The sequence below is a fragment of the Bubalus bubalis genome, chromosome 1, assembly GCF_019923935.1.
Source record: "Bubalus bubalis isolate 160015118507 breed Murrah chromosome 1, NDDB_SH_1, whole genome shotgun sequence".
Classification (NCBI taxonomy): domain Eukaryota; kingdom Metazoa; phylum Chordata; class Mammalia; order Artiodactyla; family Bovidae; genus Bubalus; species Bubalus bubalis.
In genome coordinates this window covers 8,119,524-8,140,884 of record NC_059157.1, presented here as the reverse complement: position 1 = coordinate 8,140,884, position 21,361 = coordinate 8,119,524, and the positions used below count along the sequence as shown (strand labels likewise).

The 21,361-nt window shown below is 44.1% G+C and overlaps 1 protein-coding gene across 1 annotated transcript; it reads left to right on the top strand.

Annotated features, from left to right (window-relative positions):
- Window positions 1-6,875: 6,875 nt before the first annotated feature.
- CHRNB3 (cholinergic receptor nicotinic beta 3 subunit) lies at window positions 6,876-12,665 on the top strand. The gene is made up of 3 exons (XM_025276949.3): window positions 6,876-6,986; window positions 7,246-8,128; window positions 11,174-12,665. Exons 2-3 carry the CDS (start codon window positions 7,274-7,276, stop codon window positions 11,306-11,308), a joined length of 990 nt encoding a protein of 329 aa, XP_025132734.2. The 5' UTR covers window positions 6,876-6,986; window positions 7,246-7,273; the 3' UTR covers window positions 11,309-12,665.
- Window positions 12,666-21,361: the final 8,696 nt, after the last annotated feature.

Sequence of the window (21,361 nt, the reverse complement as noted above, 5' to 3'; positions counted from 1 at the left end):
TTTAGATCACAGTAAAACCATGAAGGTTTTCTTTTTTAACAAACCTAAGGAAAGGCTGGCCTTGCTGTAAGGTCTGGGCCATCTCCCCAGAGCCTAGTTACCTTCCCCAACCTACAACAGCACCTATACGCTAGGGATTTACCTTAACCCTCTGTCACCATCTTATCTCCTTCCTTTTCCATAGCCTCACTCTGACCTGAGCAGAGGAGGCCCTGCCGTTATGGTCTTCTGATTCATGTGGACCCTGAGTAAGAATGAAGTGAGTCGGGGATCCAGAGTCTTGCTGTATAAACTTGGCAGGTCACTTCCTCTCCGACCCTCTGTCTCTTAATTTATGAAATAAGGCAGTACCCAGCTGCAGTGTCGCTGGCTGGTTAAAAGGCATCATGTGTGTGCATGTGACTCCTCTGAGGTCTGGCAGGTAGTGGGAACTCAATAAATGTCATTTCCTGGTGCCCTCTTCATAGACTTTCTCATCTTTAATGACAAATCCCATTTTTTGGCCTTGACAACTCAGATATAATGGGAATATGGTGGTGGTTTAGTCGCTAAGTCGTGTCCGACTCTTTTGACCCCATGGACTGTAGTCTGCCAGGCTCCTCTGTCCATGGGATTTTCCAGGCAAGAATACTGGAGCGGGTTGCCATGCCCTCCTCCAGGGGATCTTCCCAACCCAGGGGTCTTCTGCATTGCAGGCAGATTCTTTACCAACTGAGCTACGAGGGATGCCCCAATGGGAATATGAGACATATAATATGCCATGTTGCCATCTTTAAGATTAAAATGAATCAACAATAATTTCATTAATTTAATTTGGGGGGGGCATATTACATGGCTTGAGGGATCTTCGTTCCCCGAACAGGGATCGAACCCAGGCCCATGGCAGTGAAAGTGTCAAGTTCTACCCACTGGCTCTCCAGGGAATTCCAACATTAATTTAGTTTTAAGAATTTCACACCTGACTTTGAGGTAATTGAAAATCCCAGGGGTGTCCCAGAGGTTGCCAATCAAGGCACCAGCAGGGAATATTTGTTTCTTACTATCTTTTGGTCTTGGGATTAATAATTATTAATGTTTATAATAATAATTTTTCTAATTATTAAGAATCATTAGAAGACTTCATTTATTTTTAAAAGTCATGACAGTTTCTTTTTTAAGTCTTATGATTTAGGTTTAAATGAAATTTGGTTCTGGATTGTTCTACAGCTTGACATTTATGAATGATATTTCAGGTAATATATGTAAGAAAATTTTAAGTGAATATATATGATATGGATTTGAAGTTGCACTTTTTGGAATTAAGAAAGCTAGACTGGGAGTATTTTTCTATTTTTTTTCTCAGTCTGAGATTAACTTTGGTATTTGGCCCTGACCTACCCTGTGCTCCCCTGTTCCTATAATAATAACAAGCTCTCAAGCCCGGGACTGTGGCAAAGTGGAGCTGATGTTTGTACAGAGCTTTGAGAATCTTGGCTGGGACATGCTGTGTGAACACTGGATACTGTCTCTAATCTCCTGCTTTAGAAAGGCAGAGACAGGAGGTTAATCTCCAACCCCAGGGTTTCAGAGAGAGAAGGGAAATGACCAGAAAGCCTCACAGACCCTTAGAGAGTAGGACAAAGGATTTGGGCTCTGAATCCTCATCCTGATTCAGCTGACTTTAGCATGAGCAATGATGCTGTGGTGTGGGCCTCAGCCAGCATCATGGTGGACCACGTCCTGCTGGATATTTGGTAAGCCCCTCTGATGGCATGTTGGCGGGGACAGCATCTCTAATTCCCCAGGTCTAACCTCAGAAGGACACTGAGGTTGTAAGGAATGTCTCTCCAGTCCCACAAAGGAGCATAGCCAGTGAAGGATGGTCCAGGGGTGGAACTCTAATTCGATGTTCAATGCATTCTCTCTCTCTCTCTCTCAGGTACCCCCAACAGAGTCCCACTGACCATGAGTCCCACCTGCCCCCTGTTCTTTACTGTTCAAGAACGTACCCTGAATCCACTGGAGCTGATTTTATATCCTCCTCAAGGATTCAGACATGTCCCTCATTCATCCATCCACTCACATCTGCTCTTCATCCTGGAACAGAATCCTCAGTAGCCCTGCTCCTTCCTGCATGGTACCCACTGCCCGTTCCTGCCCTCTGTCTCAGCTACAGTGTCATCCAATCAGAACCTCCTTCCCTGTCCACTCAGTGTCCCCCATCTTTTCACCCAAACTGCCCCCTTCGTGGCAGTGAGCACAGGGTGATGGTTTGCCTGTTAGTTCATGGGTTCTAGAATCTTCCCTGGTGGCTCAGTTAGGTAAAGAGTCTCCCTGCAGTGTGGAAGACCTGGGTTTGATCCCTGGGTTGGGAAGATCCCCTGGAGAAGGGAATAGCAACCCACTCCAGCAGTCTTGCCTGGAAAATCCCATGGACAGAGGAGCCTTGCAGGGCTCTAGTCCATGGGGTCACAAAGAGTCAACACAACTGAACAGTTGACACACACACTCCCCACCAGGAGTTCCCACAGAAAGGAGTGTGAGTCTGTCTGGGGGGCAGAAAGAGGACTGAATGGTCTATCATGGGCTCTGGTCTGAGGCAGCCCCAGGTGGGAGGACACGGTGGCCCTGCTCAGAGCTGGTATAAGCCTTGCATATTTGTGGGATGGATTAATTTCCCCCAAATATTAAGCTCCTGAAGCACAGCCTCTGGACTCCCTCGGGCCACAGCTGTCCATCCTGCTGCTGGAGGTGTGATGAGCAAGACAAATCTTTCCAGGAACCATCTCTCCCCTGGGGCTTGGCCCATTTCCCTGAGCACAGTCTGCACAGCTGCTGTGTGTTTGCCCCTGGAAGTCTGAGCTCCCCACTTTCTTCCTGGGCTGCAGAGCTGGGCTTCAATAAAGGTGACCAGTTCCTGTAGAAGAGAGAAGACTGAATTCCATAAGCAGGTGATTTTTTTGGAGATCTTTAGGTTCTAAGCAGAGACACTGTGGGTTTGGACTCACTAACGCTGTGCTCACTTAACACTGATATTAAAGGAGGAGCCAGAGTGTAAGAGACCAGTTCTAGTCAGTCTGCCCAAACGTGTCTGTCTGCAAGGCTCGTCCCTGTGTGCCTGCTGCTTGCTCCCTTTGCTGTTGCTGGTCAGTCACGAAGTCGTGTCCGATGCCTTGCAACCCCATAGACTGCAGCACACCAGGCTTCCCTGTCCTTCACCACCTCCCCGGGTTTGCTCAAACTCATGTCCATTGAGTTGGTGATACCATCCAACCGTCTCATCCTCTGTCACCCCCTTCTCCTTTTGCCTTCAATCTTTCCCAGCCTCAGGGTCTTTTCCAGTGAGTCGGCTCTTGACATCAGGTGCCCAAAGTATTGAAACTTCAGCTTCATCTTCAGTCGTTCCAATGAATATTCAGCGTTGATTTCCCTTAGGTTTGACTGGTTTGATCTCCTTGCTGTCCAAGGGACTTCAGGAGTCTTCTCCAGCACCACAATTTGAAAGCATCAATTTTTGGTGCTCAACCTTCTTTATTGGCCAACTCTCACGTCCATACATGATTACTGGAAAAACCATAGCTTTGACTGTATAGACCTTTGCCAGCAAAGTGATGTCTCTGCTTTTTAATATGCTGTCTAGTTTTGATGAAAATGAAAGAGGAGAGTGAAAAAGTTTGCTTAAAGCTCAACATTCAGAAAACTAAGATCATGGCATCTGGTCCCATCACTTCATGGAAATAGATGGGGAAATAGTGGAAACAGTGTCAGACTTTATTTTTTTGGGCTCCTAAATCACTGCAGATGGTGATTGCAGCCATGAAATTAAAAGACGCTTACTCCTTGGAAGGAAAGTTATGACCAACCTAGATAGCATATTCAAAAGCAGAGACATTACTTTGCCAACAAAGGTCCATCTAGTCAAGGCTATGGTTTTTCCAGTAGTCATGTATGGATGTGAGAGTTGGACTGTGAAGAAAGCTGAGCACCGAAGAATTGATGCTTTTGAACTGTGGTGTTGGGGAAGACTCTTGAGAGTCCCTTGGACTGCAAGGAGATCCAACCAGTCCATTCTGAAGGAGATCAGCCCTGGGATTTCTTTGGAAGGACTGATGCTAAAGCTGAAACTCCAGTACTTTGGCCACCTCATGCAAAGAGTTGACTCATTGGAAAAGACCCTGATGCTGGGAGGGATTGGGGGCAGAAGGAGAAGGGGACGACAGAGGATGAGATGGCTGGATGGCATCACTGACTCGATGGACATGAGTCTCAGTGAACTCCGGGAGATGGTGATGGACAGGGAGGCCTGGCGTGCTGCGATTCATGGGGTTGCAAAGAGTCGGACACGACTGAGCGACTGAACTGAACTAGGTTTGTCATAGCTTTCTTTCCAAGGAGCAAGTGTCTTTTAATTTTGTGGGGGCAATCACCATCCACAGTGATTTTGGAGCCCAAGAAAATAAAATCTGTCACTGTTTCCACTGTTGTTCCCTGCTTGAGGTCTATTTTATATGTTAAAATATACTTTTCATATATATAAACAACTAAAACCTCAGTCATTAGAAAACAAACAACCGATTAAAGAATATGCAGAGGACTTAACAGCCACTTCACCTAAGAAAATGTATGGATGACAAATAAGCATATGAAGAAAAGCTCAATGTCATTTAGTCATTAGGAAAATGTATAGCAAAAGCCATAATGAGATACTACTTTACAACTATTATAAACATTTCAGTGTGACTGTACCCAGAACTGGAGATGATGCCAGACAGCTGGAATGCTCATGCATTGCTAAGGGGAACAGAAAATGATCCAGCCACTCTGGTGTCATATAAAGTTAAACACAGACTTACCCTATGACCCTGTCATGCACTCCTAGGTATTTACCCAAGAGAAAAGAAAATGTTTTTCACCCCCAAACCTACAAAATTTTTATAGTCACTCTATTTATAGTCATTAAGAATTGGAATGAATACAAATATTTTACCTGGTAAATGGATTTTAAAAATTGTGTTATATCCCTACAATGGAATACTTCTCACTAATAAAAAATAAACAACCTACCTAGAATCCAAAAATGTATTTCAATAGGTAAAATAAGTCTGGATGGAAAGGCCATGGACTGTGATTCCATTCTCTGGCATTCTGGGAAAGGCAACATCACAGGATCAGAAAACAGAGCGGTGGTTGCCAGGGACAGGGAGGTGGGAGCGTTGATTACAAAGTGCAGCCTAAGGAAAACTGGGGGCAGGGGAGCTGTCCTGGTATCTTGTTGGTGATCATGATTATCCAACTGTTTGACTATAGAACCAGACACAAAAGAGTGAATTTTATTATATGTAAATATTTTAAACGTAAAAGTGAAAAACAAATAAAAAATGCTGCTTTGGGTTCCCTTCAACATTTCTGAGATTCAGACTTGCTGCTGATAATGGAAGTCTGCTTGTGTTAGTTGCTCAGTCGTGTTCGACTCTTTGAGATCCCATGGACTGCAGCCTGCCAGGCTCCTCCGTCTATGGAATTCTCCAGGCAAGAACACTGGAGTGGGTTGCCAAGTCTCCTTAGCAGGAGACAAATTATTCATAGGAAGGAAATTGTATTTGCTTTTCAAAGTGGGCAGAGGAAGAGGAAGGAAGAGGGAAGCCTGTGAGTACTGAGTAAGCATGGTAAATGCTTTACTAGTTTGAGCTCTTAAACTGCCAGCCTTCATATGCATAAGGAGTCATGCAGTTTTTTTTAATCCTTTAAGTGTAGCTTTCTAAAGTCCCTACCTTTTAAAATTTGGTTTTCAAGGGTCAAGCCTCACAAATATTGTCTAAGAGAGACAGTGTCTCATCTGGAGTGTATCATTCCATCCTTTTCCAGGCATCATGCATATTTCAATATTGTACCATCTAGTGAATCATCCATCTGCTGACTCCTGATTTTTTAATGACAAAGTTGGCATCACTGGGCTGCAGGGAGCCTCATACTGGGCACACCCTCCTGACTTTCTGAAATGTCATTTAATATTATCCTTCATTATTCCTCAACTGTCCACATGACAGATGGTGGGATAATTCACTTTCAGGTCAGATTTCATAACATTCTGGATTCCAAATCTTTTTAAGTCCACTTCTACTGCAATTGGGTCATCCATACATCATCCTTTCGACCTTCATAATCCAATCAATTAATGGTTTTGTTAATCTGGATCCATCAGCCCCTGTAAACCATACTAAATGATTTAATTCTATTACGAGGAAAAATACGCAAGCTAACAACATTTAGCAATATAATTTAAAACTAGATTTGGTGCTTCACAGAATAAGAACAGGTTAGAATGTAAAAGGAAATTCTTGGAAAATATTTTTCCATTGAATAAAACTTATAATGTCCTCAAGAGTAGTCAGCAGATACTGGATATTTCATATTAGCATACTGTGTGGATCTTTGTCCAAGACTGTTGATTGATATTCAGAATCATTTATATCCATTTTCATGAGATAACAATACCGCTGGATGGACCAACTCTTCAAGAATAAACTGAGTTAGAGCTGTCTTTGCTTTTCTTTTGTTTCTTCAGAGAAAATAGGCTGAAAACAAATAGGTCACAAATCAGTGAAGTTTGTTGCTGAGCCTCTATCATTTGTGAAGTAGTCATGGCAATTTTGGAATTCCCAGGCTGGACAGGTGTGAGAGTCTAGACCATCAAACACCAGGCTGGCTCGGGCTATACCTTCAACTGCCCTGAGTCACAGACCAGGGCCATAGGCCTAAAGCAGATGTATTTCTCTTTTAAAATAAAACAAGAGATTCATAAATTAACAGAAACTTGAAGATTCCAAACTCGAACTGAATTTCCAGAATAAAATTATTCTGAAATAATTTTATTAATTTATATTCATTTCCACACAGGAATGGACAGACCACAAGTTACGCTGGAATCCGGATGAATACGGTGGGATTCATTCCATTAAAGTTCCGTCAGAATCTCTCTGGCTTCCTGACATAGTTCTCTTTGAAAAGTAAGTCTCGCAGAAGACAAATCCGCTAGTCCGATGAGGCATGGAAATAGAAAAGCCTGATTGTGCCAAAATAATTAAGAGAAAGGTACAACCTTGATGAGAGAATTGTTCCTTTCGGGAATCTTGTTTGATGCTGTGATAGGAAAGGAATAAAATACAAATAGAACAGTGGTGGGGGGGGAGGGGAAGAGACGGCTAATCTGTGTTAGACTAACCTAGACTAACCTAGACTAACCGCGAGTGAACCGTCTTTCCACAGCGCCGACGGCCGGTTCGAAGGCTCGCTCATGACCAAGGCTGTGGTCAAATCGGACGGGACCGTGGTGTGGACGCCTCCCGCCAGCTACAAGAGCTCCTGCACCATGGACGTCACATTCTTCCCGTTCGACCGGCAGAACTGCTCCATGAAGTTCGGATCCTGGACTTACGACGGGACCATGGTGGACCTCGTCCTCACAGACGAGAACGTGGACCGGAAGGACTTCTTCGACAACGGAGAGTGGGAGATCCTGAACGCCAAGGGCACGGCCGGGGGCCGGAGGCACGGCGCCTACTGGTACCCGTTCATCAGCTACTCCTTCGTGCTGCGCCGCCTGCCCCTGTTCTACACGCTCTTCCTCATCGTCCCGTGTCTGGGGCTGTCCTTCCTGACCGTGCTGGTCTTCTACTTGCCTTCCGACGAGGGCGAGAAGCTCTCCTTATCCACCTCTGTCCTGGTTTCCCTCACGGTCTTCCTCCTGGTGATTGAGGAGATCATCCCGTCTTCCTCCAAGGTCATCCCGCTCATCGGGGAGTACCTCCTGTTCATCATGGTCTTCGTCACCCTGTCCATCATCGTCACCGTGTTTGTCATCAACGTCCACCACAGATCTTCCTCAACCTACCACCCCATGGCCCCCTGGGTTAAGCGGCTCTTTCTGCAAACCCTTCCTAAGTTACTCTGCATGAAGGACCATGTGGATCGCTACTCTCTCCCGGGTAAAGAGGAGAGGAAACCGGCCCTGAGAGGTCAAGTCCTCGAAAGAAGGAAACAAAAGCAGATGAGTGATGGAGAAAAAGTTCTGGTTGCTTTCCTGGAAAAGGCTGCAGATTCCATCAGATACATTTCCAGCCACGTGAAGAAGGAGCATTTCATCAGCCAGGTGAGGGAGCTGTTGGGAGCCCCGACTGAGATTTTTAATGTCTATTTGCAACAAATAGGGTCCCTGTTTCAAACGTGACCTTATCAGCTACCTGCTTGACATGCATATAACTTCACACAAGCCCTGACACAGAATAGGGACTTCAGTATAAATTTTCAGGGAGACCTTCACAAAAACAGAATGAGCAAAAGAGAAGCAACTCTAGATTAAGCACAGCTCCTTCTCATTAGATGTGAGTCTATTTAAATAATTCAATTCTACATTGAAGTTGTTTGTCCAGGTCTCTGGTCATTTATCTCTCATTTTTTATGGGATGATGGATAACTCTATTCAGAATATTTGGAAATCAGAAAACAGAAAGAGTCAAGCTTTATATTAATACAAAACATGATATAACAGCAAGTATTTAGTTTACAGATTTAGTTTTTAAGATGTGGAAAGGATATGGATATAAGACTCAAAACAGTTCTGCTTGCAGATGCTACCCATGTTCCACTCGCTTGAGAAAAGCTGCTTAACCTGAATTTGTTTTCTGAACTCTCCCTCGAAGGGAGGAATTACAGACATCAAGTACAAAATATGTATTATGTGCCCAGCACACATGGTCTCATGATGTGCAGACAATTAACGTTAATCCTCACCTTTCTTCTCTCCATCTCTCCCTCCTCTAAATGGTCCTTCCCCTGCAGAAGGAAAATATTATTTGACATGTAAATACTCAGCACAAACAGTAGTCTGTTGCTTAAAAAGAGTTAATATTTATACCAGTTTATACAGTTCTATTATTTTACCCTAAAATCAGTGAAAATTAGTGCCAACAGCCTAATGCCATAAACAAACTTAAGAAAGAATAGGTTTTTCAAGAAACAGCTTCTGTATTTTATATGTGCACTGCCTAGTACCTCCTGTCTCTTATAATTTGTCGTTTTTTAAATCCACTTAAAAAAATTTTTTTAAAGCACTGGGGAAAGAAATGCTGCTTTGGAACAAGCATTTCAGCTATTCTTAAGGTTTTCTATTTCTTTATTTACATCTTTTAGAAATTCTAACACAAAGATTTAAATGGTTTTTTATAGACTTCCCTGGTAATACAGTGGTTAAGCTTTCCAAAGCAGGGGATGTGGGTTTGATCCCTGGTCAGAAAGCTAAGATCCCACGTGCCTTGTGGCCAAAATAAATATATAAATAAACACCAAAGCAACATCGTAACAAATTCAAAAAGACTTTAATAATGGGTCACATCAAGACTAAAATATTTTTAAAATTTTTAAAATCAAAAGTAGCTTTTAGAAAATTATAAAAACAACACGTTTTTGGCATAAGGAATTTGGAAAATATGAAACATTTAAGACGATTCACATCACTAATAATCCCCCACTTAAGGTTGACACTTTTTAAAATTAAATGTGTTTATTTTTAATTGGAGGATAGTTGCTTTACAATATTGTGGTGGTTTCTGCCATATATCAACATGAATCAGCTGCAGGTATATGTATGTGAAACTCCCTCCTACCTCCCACCCCATCCCACCTCTCTACGTTGTCACAGAGCTCCAGATTTGAGCTCCTGCATCATACAGTAAATTTCCACTGGCTTTCTAATTATACATATGGTAGTGTATATGTCTCAATGCTACTCTCTCAACTCATCCCACCCTCTCCTTCCCTACTGTGTCCACAAGTCTGATCTCTATGTCTGTGTCTCCATTAAAGTGAAGTGAAAGTCGCTCAGTCGTGTCTGACTCTGCGACCCCATGAACTATAGAGTCCATGGAATTCTCCAGGCCAGAATACTGTAGTGGGTAGCCTTTCCTATCTCCAGGGGATCTTCCCAACCCAGGGATTGAACCCAGGTCTCTGGCATTGCAGGTAGATTCTTTACCAGCTGAGCCACCAGGGATGTCTCCATTGCTGCCCTGCAAATAGGTTCATCAGTACCATCTTTCTAGATTCCATATATATGCGTTAATATATGTTATTTGCTGCTGCTGCTAAGTCACTTCAGTCGTGTCCAACTCTGTGCGACCCCATAGATGTCAGCCCACCAGGCTCCCCCGTCCCTTGGATTCTCCAGGCAAGAACACTGGAGTGGGTTGCCATTTCCTTCTCCAATGCACGAAAGTGAAAAGTGAAAGTGAAGTCACTCAGTCGTGTCCGACTCTTAGCGACCCCATGGACTGCAGCCTACCAGGCTCCTCTGTCCATGGGATTTTCCAGGCAAGAGTACTGGAGTGGGTAGCCATTGCCTTCTCCCATATGTTATTTGACACTTAATGTTTTCACCTTCTTCATGGTTTTCCCTAAGGTTTTATTTCTAAACCTCTACGTGCACAATATTTTCAAGTTCTACATCAGCATCTATGTTCCTTCTAGAACAGCAGGCATCCTGCTCAGCACTGTCTACCAAATCCCCAGGTAGTAGAAATGGGACCTTTATTTTCCCTTGAAAGACCTCTGGCCTGGTCTCTGAGACTTCCCCAGCCTGCAGCTTGTCCTGGTCTTACCTGGCCCTCCCAGGCTGCAGACCAGTCTCCCAACCTCCCTTCCTCCAGAGGGACTGGGTCTCCTCTGTCCCTCACCACTTCCTGTCATCTCCTCCAGGAGTGTCCCCCATAGCCCTACCCAGCTGTGGAGTAGGGGAAAAGAGGCCACTGAAATAAGTGACCCCCAAATCCTTAATTTATAAATTTGTGCTATATTTCCTATGTCATAACAGGAAGCATTGCAGTAGGAGATGCTGGCTTTTTATTTGGGTAAAAATCAGGCTTTTTCCATTTTAGTCAGTACCATTTACAACTGCATCAGTGATTCTGTTGTTTCTATTTTACATCCTCGATGTTGATGACAGCGTTCCCCTGAACTTGAGCTACACGCCGTTTTCTTGGGCACCAACCATGAGGTCCCAGGAAGTGGATGTCTCGGGGGAGGTGTCAGGTGCATTTGGAAAACTGCAGGGCTGTGATCCGAATAGGATTCCTTTGAAGTCCCTGAACTCAGAACAGCCGTGCAGCATTCTGAATGGAAGGTGTCCTTTTCTCTTCGGCAGGTGGTGCAAGACTGGAAGTTCGCGGCTCAAGTTCTCGACCGGATCTTCCTGTGGCTCTTTCTGATCGCATCTGTCACCGGCTCAGTTCTGATTTTCACCCCTGCTTTGAAGATGTGGCTACACAGTTACCATTAGGAGCAGGAATCCAGAGCGATCTAACACACGCCCCTAAAGACAGAATCACACCTTAGAGCTGACATCCAGCCCCCATGTGTATACAGCATGCAAACCCACGTGCTCATCAGGAGGCCCCGAGGGTGGACAGTGTCTTGTGTCGTCCTCAGCGAGGCTGAACCTCGGTTGCCATGACAGCGAGTTGGGTGTCAATTAAGCAGACCCTCCTCAGACCCCGGCTTTGGCTTCCGCAGACATTCAAGGAGAAATTGTGAGTCTGGGCCTGAGATGACGGGCCTGTGACACACAGGACGGTCGCTGTGTTTCACCAAGAACCCCAGGAAAGGGAAGACTCCAGCACTGGCTGGTGTCCTTGCTGGTTTTGCCCAGCTGCCAGCTGGCACTGGCATTGTGGCCATTGCTTCTGTAGCCATGCGCCTGCCCTGCGGGTGAGCTGTTTGGGGCATCACATGGGTACCAGGGCAACCCCGGGCACGGCACACCTGTCATTACTAAGACCCCAGGAAGACTGGTGACTCAAGTCCCCCAAACCTGGCGTTCGTTCTGCATGGTCTGGCTCGAATGTGAGCCACCTCTAAGCCAGGTTCCTCGTGGCTCCTTCATAGGCTCACAACGGTGTTCAGGTGGTCACGCCAGAGGCTGCTGTGGAGTGGGACTTGCTGTAAGGCCATAGCAAAATAACTTGCAGTAGAAACAGTGTCATCGGCTGCCAGGAGGGCAGTTATTATACCCATCCTCTTTTCCTAGAAAACTGAAATTCTGAACGTGCTCTGATAATGGTTTTTTTATGTCCCCTCATCTAATCTAACCCATATCAGCAGCATCCTCTGGGCTGCTCACCCAGTTTTTTCCCTCTCCCTCCCCTCTCTGCTTGCTACTTCTTCCTCTGAGAACACTTCAGTTCTACTCTCTTAGCAAATTTCAGTTATACAAAGCAGTGTTATCAACAGTGGTCACCATGTTTTATATTAGATCCTCTGACCTTATTCATCTTGTAACCCAAAGTGTGTAGCCTTTTACCAACCTTTCCCCATTTCCCCGCCCCCCAGCCCCTGGCAACCACTTCCCTCTCTCTGTTTCCAAGAGTTCAAGTTTTTTTTTTTTCCTAGATTCCACATATGAATGAGATCATGCAGTATTGTCTTTCCCTGTCTGCCTTATTTCAAAGCAGCATGTCCTCTGGGTTCATCTATATTGTTGCAAATGACAGGATTTCCTTCTTTTTATTAATTGCATTCCATTACATATATATCACATTGGCTTTATCCATTAATCTGTGGACAGACAGACAAGTAAGCTGTTCCTTGTCTTGGGTGTTGTCAATAATGCTGCAATGAACATGAGGGTACAGATATCACTTTGAGAGAATTATTTCGTTTCCAGGAGTGGGGTTGCTGGAATGTATTCTCCACATTCCCATCAACATTTGTTGTCTCTTGTCTTCCTTATGACAACCATCCTAATAAGCACGAGGTGATCCCTCCAGGTGGTGGGTTTTTTTTTATGTTATTTATTTGGCTGCACTGGATTAATAGATTACTTAGTCGTGGCATGCAGGGTCTTCGTTGCTCATGTGAGGTCTTTCACTGCGGTGCACGGACCCTCTAGTTGTGGTCACAGGCCCAGTAGTTGCTTGCGGTGTGCGGAATCTATGTTCCCTGACCAGGGATGAAACACACCTCCCCTGCATTGCAAGGTGGAGTCTTAACCACTCGACCAGCAGGGAAGTCCCTCGCTGTGGTTTTGATTTGCGTTTTCCTGATGCTGAGCACCTTTCATCTACCTGCTGGCCATCAGATTGCCGTCTTTGGAAACGTATCTCTTCAGATCCTTGACCCATTTTTAAACTGGGTTGTTTGGGGTTTTGCCACTGAGATGGTCCTTGCATATTTTGAATAGAAACCTCTTACTGAATGTCTATTTTGCAAATGTTTTCTCCCCTTCTGTAGGTTGCCTTTCATACTGATGGTTCCCTTTGCTGTGCAGTCCCACTTGTTCATTGCACTTTTACTGCCTTTGCTTTGGTGTCAAATCCCAACCTCCCCCCCAAAAAAACCCATCACCAAGACCCTTCCCGTTCCATTTGCCTGGTCCTGCCCTCTGAGAGCGCTCATCCCCCCCACCCCACCCCATCTCTGAGACTCATGGGAGAGGCTTACAGACTTTTCTCTCACAGATGCCAAATCCTGGATTTTAGCTTGAAATAGCTGTTCTCCTTTCCCAGTTCTAAAATCCAAATCCTTCTCTGGATCATTTTGTGCAGAGCATGTTTCTTATAAACTCTTTGCAGCTGGCACTTTAAAAATCCAATTTAATTATTTAACCTTTTCATGCAAATTCTTACCACCACTATGTTGAACCTGATTTATGCCATTTTGCTTGTGTTTTCTGTATGATGTTTTCTTATTCTTTTTTTTTTTGGCTCCTTTTCAGCCTTGACTGAATTTCTGTCCCTTCTTCTTCTCTAATGATTGAAAGGTATGCACCCTTTTCTAGTAATCTATTAATAAACATATTTGAACTTGTTTTCTTTATCAGTGTTGAGAATTTTAACACCTGTCCACTACACTCTAAACAAAAATCACTGTCACCTCCCCCCTTTCCTTATCACCTTTTATGTTTCCTCTAAATCAGCCAGAATTTAGCTCATTATTCATTTTCTATATTATGTGTCTCTTTCTTATGAAAAATGCCTTGACAACATGTTTTATCCACGACCCCATTGGTGGTGGTTTAGTCACTAAGTCATGTCCAACCAACTCTTGTGACCCCATTGACTGCAGTCCGCCAGGCTCCTCTGTCCATGGGATTCTCTAGGCAAGAATACTGGAGTGGGTTGCCATTTCCTTCTCCAGGGGATCTTCCCCACCCAGGGATCGAACCCAGGTCTCCTGCACTGCAGGCAGATTCTTTACCGACTGAGCTTCAAGGGAAGCCCAACCCCATTATAAACAATTAATAGTATTATTCATTTCTTGGTTCACCATTTTTTTTAATCTTAAATTTTCTCACTTATCTAATCCTGTTTTTCCTGATGCATTTCATTTCAGAGGACTCCATCTCCAAGCCATTTGTATAGGAAGTTTTGAGTGTGTTGGCCTTTCTGAATCTCTCCTTGTCTTGGCACTCAGTGAATAATGTCTTTCTTCAACTCATACAAATATTCCTGTCTTCCTTCTTTTATTATTTCCTATCTTCCATTCTCCTTCCCCTTTCTTTTTGAAATTTCTAATAGAAGGATCTTGGTATTCCTAGATGTCTTATTAACTCTTCTCTCATACTTTTTATTTAAACTCTTTACATTGTCAGCTTGGTGTTGTAGCTGACTCATTTGCTTTACCGTCATGATGTCGTCTTCTATTTAGCTCACCTACCCAGGTAGGGGATTGGTTTGTTTGTAGATAAATCATGTATTTGTTTTCTAAGAACTCTATAATTCTTTTGGATGTCACACCCTCTGGACTATCTTAAGGATACCAGTTGTAGTTACTTTAAAGTCTCCTTCTATTGTTTACATTAACAGTTTTTCTTCAGGAGTTAAGTTTGCTGATTTTTGATGCATTTTTATGGTCATTTGACTCAAATATTTGGAGTTTTTAAGTTGCTTATTCACCTGACAGTTAAAGCAGTTTCTCATTACAGGAAGTCTTTACCATCTTATGTTCAAGCAAGCATTTCTCTCAGGTGTGAGAACAGCTCGTCCTCTACCTTTGGGACACAGGACGGAAGTGATGGCAGGCACTGCCCTAGTTCCCTGATCCGGTGCACACTCTAGTGTTTTGTGTGTTAAAATGACCACACCCATGAGGACGGGCTACGGAAGCCACTGTGGGCGTGGACAGCCGCAGCAGCAGCTCCGTCAGCCTTCACTCGTCTCCCTCACACAGGATCTTAGGAGCATTGTGGGGGTTTTCTGGGAAAAAATGTAATTTCTTTGGTGGTCACAATTCTCCTGCAGGGAACCACAACTCCCATTGCTCTGTTAGGTCTGACCGTAAATCCGATCTCATCTGTCTATACCTTTCAGCCACCCCCACCAGTCCAGTCTATGAAAGCACCCCAGCCATCTTTTAGTACTCCTATGCATTTGTGTTCATTTTACATGTCTTCCTAAACATCAGTGGGAAATGGAGGACAAAAAAGAAGAAGAAGAGGAAAGAAGCACATCGGCCAGCCTTTTATCCCAGAACTCTTGTCTAAATCCAAATCCCTATAGATGCGTCCAATTATCCATGGCAACCGGACACTGAAAAATCACCCAAAGTGGTATCACACCATGAGAAGAGTGGGGTCTATTTGAAGGACTGAATGACCTTGACTTTGCTGCCTGGTGGGTGGTGGATGTGAAAGTAGACTAGAAAGATGGTTCTGTTGGGAACAGAATTGTGAATTTCCCAGCAAGAAAAAGTAAGGCGTGTCTTGACGTTAATGACCCATCCGTGTTCAGACGTGGCAGGGGGACCACGTGCATGCTCTCGGGGCCTCTGCAGACCTGCTCTGTTAGTCTTCTGGATCTTTGCTGAACTCTCCAAACTGCTGTTCCTGCCTCGAGGCACTCACCATTCTGTCCACACAAACTAGCCCTTCTCCTTCATGCCCAGTCTCTCCTTCCCTGTGCCCTTGATCCCACCTCCCGTAAATGGTTCCTTTCATTGCCCTCCTGTATTGTACAGTTTCCTTTCCTGCCAAGTGCCCAGATCTGCTCTGTTCTGAGCAGAGAACCATAGTGAACAGAAATGACAGAATTTTTTCAAATAGCCTGGACTGTGTTTTTAGATTTATTCCACTCGAATCACTCTCAAAAGCAATTCTAAACTTCAAAACAAATCATATTTATGTATTTTGTGTGTTTAAATAATGTTCAAAATGATCATGCATTTGCTTTCAATAGGTATAAAATTTTATTCCACAAAATTGTATTTTTATGTGCTTCCTGCACACATCAGGGAACATTGGGGCTCCTGCTATGACCCACATATTTATCACTTTTCTGCACATTTTGCTGGATTTTTAAAGGGAGGCAACATGATGAAGTAGAAACTAGGGCAAACTAGAAATCCTGGGTTCTTGACCAGCCTTAGGTGAGACACTTGCCCTCTCTGGAGTTTAGTTTCCTGGTTAATAGCAAGAGGTTATGACTCATGACCTTTGAAGACCTCTCCTGCTCCCAAATTCTATACTTTAGAGATTAAATACTTGACCTTTAACAATTTTTAAACCACACAAATTCTCATTGCAATTTTGTTCCTTTGGGAAAATGTAATCGGCTCTATCACTGCTTTAGGACAGGATTTGCAGGAATACATTGTGATGAAAATCAAGAATTCCCAGCCTTAGTCCCTAATGGGATGGTGGACTCAAAGGGCAAGTCACTGTTCTTCATTTTATTGAGAACACTGTTGACTGAATTCATTATTTAACCTGATTTAGTTCATTTAGTGTTCTGGGTAAATAACAGTACTGATCTTGGAAAGATGCATTTAGATTTGAATTCAGCTTTAAATTGTGAAAAATGCCACACAGAACACTTTCCCCAGCAAGCCTCCTTCTGACCATACACAGACACGGCAAAGGTCAAGCATTGCTCTGTGCGCATGAAGCTTAAGGCTCGTCACAGCTAAACTGGGAGGCCACGATGGTCTCAAGTGTGGGGAAGGATAAACATTTATATGGCATGATGATCCTAAGGAAGTCGCTAAAGAAGAAAGCAAAGCAATTTTACTTTCAAAGGTATAGCAAGACAAAACGTTCCAGCTAATTCCAGCAAGTGGACGTTTGAAGACCTGTCGAGCTTTCTATCTCACACGTTCATGTGTGTGGGCATGCAGGGCACACATGCGGGCACACACAGGTGAGCGCACAGAGAGCCCTCAGTTACTCTCATCCTTCACACATCCTCTGCTCACACCCCCTCCTCATGACATCAGCACAGAACTCACAGCCCTCCCTCCCCCAGCTCCTGACTCTGAGAGTCTGTGGAGTTTTCAGCCTCTGATATACAGCTTAGAACATAATTGTTCTCTATTGCTTTATTCTGTGAATTTTATTTCCTCAGCTAAACTACAGCATACCCTCTGTTCCATCCCCAGTGGCTTCTAATAGAGTTGAGTATGTGGTCATGGTTTAATTAATATTTGTTGATTCATTAACTCAAATCACAAAGTTTGGTTATTTGTCTAAAATGAGGACAAATTTGTATTCTTGCTCAGCCCCTCCCAATATTTCCAACTCTGTGTGTGCACATGTAATTTTAAGTATGCATCTTAAAGAAATCTTTTCTTACATTAAAAAAGTTCTAAAATGCTATGATCATACTTAAAAGAATCATTAATTTCATGTTGAAGTTTACCTATCGCAAGAATAGCCTAAATTAAGAACTTGCTTGTCTAAAGTAGGATTCAACCCGTAGAGCTGTGCCTTTTAAATCTTTTAATTTCTTTCTTGTCACTGACTTCTTGAAAGGAATAGATCAGTATCGCCCAAGAATGTCTCATTTTTAGGATTTGTCTGGTTACTTGCTTCTGGTATCAGTTAGCTTTTCCCTGTTTCCTGTATTTCCTGTAAGTTGGAAGTTACAACTATAATCTAGCTCAGTATTGCTGGCAGAATACATCACAGATGATGGTGCATAGTTCCTATTTACCATATAGGGGGATATGCTATCCCGCTGTTTTATCATTCGTGTTAAAACTAATGCTTGGATTAATGCATATTTTAGAAGTATAGCCTGTGGCCATAACACCCAGCAAAGTTACAAAGACTCTTACCTGTGACCTTGGTCCCTTTAAAGATGGTCTCTAACCAGCTACATTAGAACACTATAATTTTCAAAGAGTAATATCTTTATGCTGAGGCAGGTTTTTTGTTTTTGTTTTTGTTTTTTTAGTGTAATCATTTTTTCTTGGAAGCACCTACTATTATGTATCAAAATGAACTTGTTTAACTAATAGCCGTGGTGACTACCACTTATATTTAACCTGACATACATTCCTTCTTTTCAATAAGACTTTCTATTCAATATGTCAGTAAAATAGTAGTGAAAATAAAAGCAACATTATTCCTTTGTTTCACGGACAATCTTAATGTTGCTGCTGCTACTGCTGCTAAGTCACTTCAGTCGTGTTCAACTCTGTGTGACCCCATAGACGTTAGCCCACCAGGCTCCCCCGTCCCTGGGATTCTCCAGGCAAGAACACTGGAGTGGGTTGCCATGTCCTTCTCCAATGCATGAAAGTGAAAAGTGAAAGTGAAGTCGCTCAGTCGTGTCCGACTCTTCGCGACCCCATGGACTACAGCCTACCAGGCTCCTCTGTCCATGGGATTTTCCAGGCAAGAGTACTGGAGTGGGGTGCCATTGCCTTCTCCGAATCTTAATGTTAGGTAAACCAAAAGCAGCAATATATCCACTGGTGTGCTATGTCACACCTCTGGGCAGAGTAACCTGGAATTAGATGTACCCCTGAAGGCTCGGGGGTGGTCCTCGCCAGGCCAGAAGAATTAGGAATCTACAGGGAAGTCAGCAGGAAGAGGACGCATTGTGAAAACTGGCTCGGGCCACCTCTAAACAGCCCTGTGAGCAAAGGTGAGGTGGTTATGGAGTGTGTGAAGTGGGTGGTGTGTGTGGAGTGTGGTGGGGGTGGTGAGTAGTGTGAGTGATGCACATGGTGTGTGGTGTGTGTGGTAAGTGTGGTGGGGATGGGGGGTGTGATGTGGTGACCAGGTGAGTGTGGTGAGTGTGGAGTGAGTGTGTGTGGTGTGTGTGTATAAGGAGTACAATGGCTCTGGCTGAGAATCGCTAGCTGCACCAAAGGGTTCAGATCATAGTTTCCAAGTCAAAAGCGGGCTGGGCAAGGGGAGATGCCCCTTCTTCATCTCCCTGTCCCCCCGCTGCACCCAAGGGGCACACCGCAGGCCTCCGGACATCGGACCGGTGGGATAGCCTATGCAGGCCCCCAGGTGGTACACCGAGGTCCCCGAGTCCACCTCTTGCGCCCCCCTGGGCCCTTCCCTGCCCTGGACTTTGTCCTTCCTGCCTGACTGCCCCTGACAGCAGGGATCAAGCCCCGGTGTGTTTGGCCAACCGCTGCCCACTCACAGCACCGCAGGCAGCTTTTGTTTGGCTGACACGGAGACTTAATGTTTGCTTACTTTAGTGCCTACATTTTAAAGTTAGGAGATTTTATATAAAAAGCTGGATTTTTGGTTTATCTTGACAAACCAGAAGATCAAGCTTCCCAGACCCTGTTTAGCGTGACGAGAAGGACGCGGAGCCCAGCCCGGGCAAATCAGCCTCTGGTGGCAGCGAGCAGACCTTGCACAGAGGGCCCCTCGTGGTCAGCCTCTCTACACGCTTCAGCATCTGCTGATGGCCAGGCTTTTCTCCTTTGCCCGCTGTCTCTGCTCCTCAGCTGAGGGAAACATGAACACACGGGGCGGTTAGGGGAAAAACCCTCAGGATGCTTCACTCGGACCAGGGACTTGAAATCCCAACAATGTCTGCTATTCCACTCAGCACTGACTGATCTCACTCTGAAGACGAACATGCTGCCCACAGGTTATTTGTGTCCCTAGCCCCTGCTACAGAAAGCTTGGACCCCAACAGTCCTGACCTCCCTAAACTAAGAGTATTTGCTGCTTCCTTCTGCTACCTGGTTTGCATTCAAAGCTTTCTTCTTTCTGATTACTGACAGGGCTTCCCTGGCGGCTTAATGGGTAAAGAGTCTGCCTGCAGTGTGGGAGAGCCGTGTTCGATCCCTGGCTTGGGAAGATGCCCTGGAAAAGGAAATGGCAAGCCACTCCAGTATTCTTGCCTGGAGAATCCTGTGGACGGAGGAGCCTGGTTGGCTACAGTCCACGGGGTTGCAAAGAGTCGGGCACGACTGAGTAACTATCACTGACAGTGAGAAGAGCTTTTCCCTGGCCTTTGGGAGGGCCTGGGGATGGGGAGGGGAGGAGACAGGACAAATCAGTTGATTTCCTGTCTTTTTCTATTCCCGTCTCATGAAAGAGACTAAACTATCCAGGGTCAGGGAGACGTTTTAAGCGTCGGGAGGTGTGAGTTCAAGGGTTGAATTTGTTAGCTACGTGATCACAGGCAAGCCACTCTGCCTCTTGAGCTAAAGAGAGTCACACTAAATAATCTATGAGCTCCGTGCCATCTAAAGCATTGATTCTTTCAGTCAGATACACAAAGACACCTCCATGCTGTGGTCCCTCTTTTGTTCAAGTGCTTTTTTCATATTTTTAAATGTATGTTGCTAGTTTGTTTGCTTGTTACAAGATCCCCCAAGTGCCCCCCAAGGATCACAGAGCACCCCCATCTTCCTGTTATGCAGTTCTTAAAGTCTTATTTTTATATATGACAAGGGGTTAATATATAGTATGTATTTTAAAAAGTCCTACAACTCAACAACCACAAAAAGGCAACTAATCCGATCTTAAAAGGGACAAAGGACTTAAATACACATTTCTCCAGACAAGATAGACAAATGGCCAGTGAGTATATAAAAAAGATGCTTACCATCACGAATCATCAGGGAAAAGCAAACCAAAACCACAAGACACTACCTTATACCCATTAGGTGGCTGTTATTAAAGAAAAGCTATTATTAAAAAATAATAATAACACATGTTGATAAAGGTGTAGAGAAAATAGAGCCCCTGTGCACTGGTGGTGAGAATGTAAAATGGTGCAGCTGGTATGGAAAAGAGCATGGTGGCTCCTCAAAAAAAAATTCAAAATGTATTGCTTCATGGGTGCAGTTTTGCAAGAGTTTGCAAGAGTTTAGTTTTGCAAGATGAAGCATTTCGGGGATGGATGGTGGGAAAGGTTGCACATCAGTGGGAATGTTAATTAATGTTGGTTAATTCCGCTGAACTGTACACTTAAGAATGGTTTAGAAGGTGCCCTTTGTTATGTGTATTCACCACAATTAAAACTTTAAACAATGACAGGAAATAGTGATTTGGCTTCATAGTTTAAAAAAATGTATCAAAAAACAAGTAACTCTCTCTGTGAAGACAGAGAAACAGAGGCACTCTACTCACATGACA

What these genes read in the sequence shown, in the direction of transcription:
- CHRNB3 (XM_025276949.3), top strand. Translation starts at nt 7,274, where the DNA reads ATGACCAAGGCTGTGGTCAAATCGGACGGGACCGTGGTGTGGACGCCT. An exon ending in AGGAGCATTTCATCAGCCAG is followed by an intron (nt 8,129 to 11,173) that starts GTGAGGGAGCTG and finishes TCTCTTCGGCAG; the next exon opens with GTGGTGCAAGACTGGAAGTT.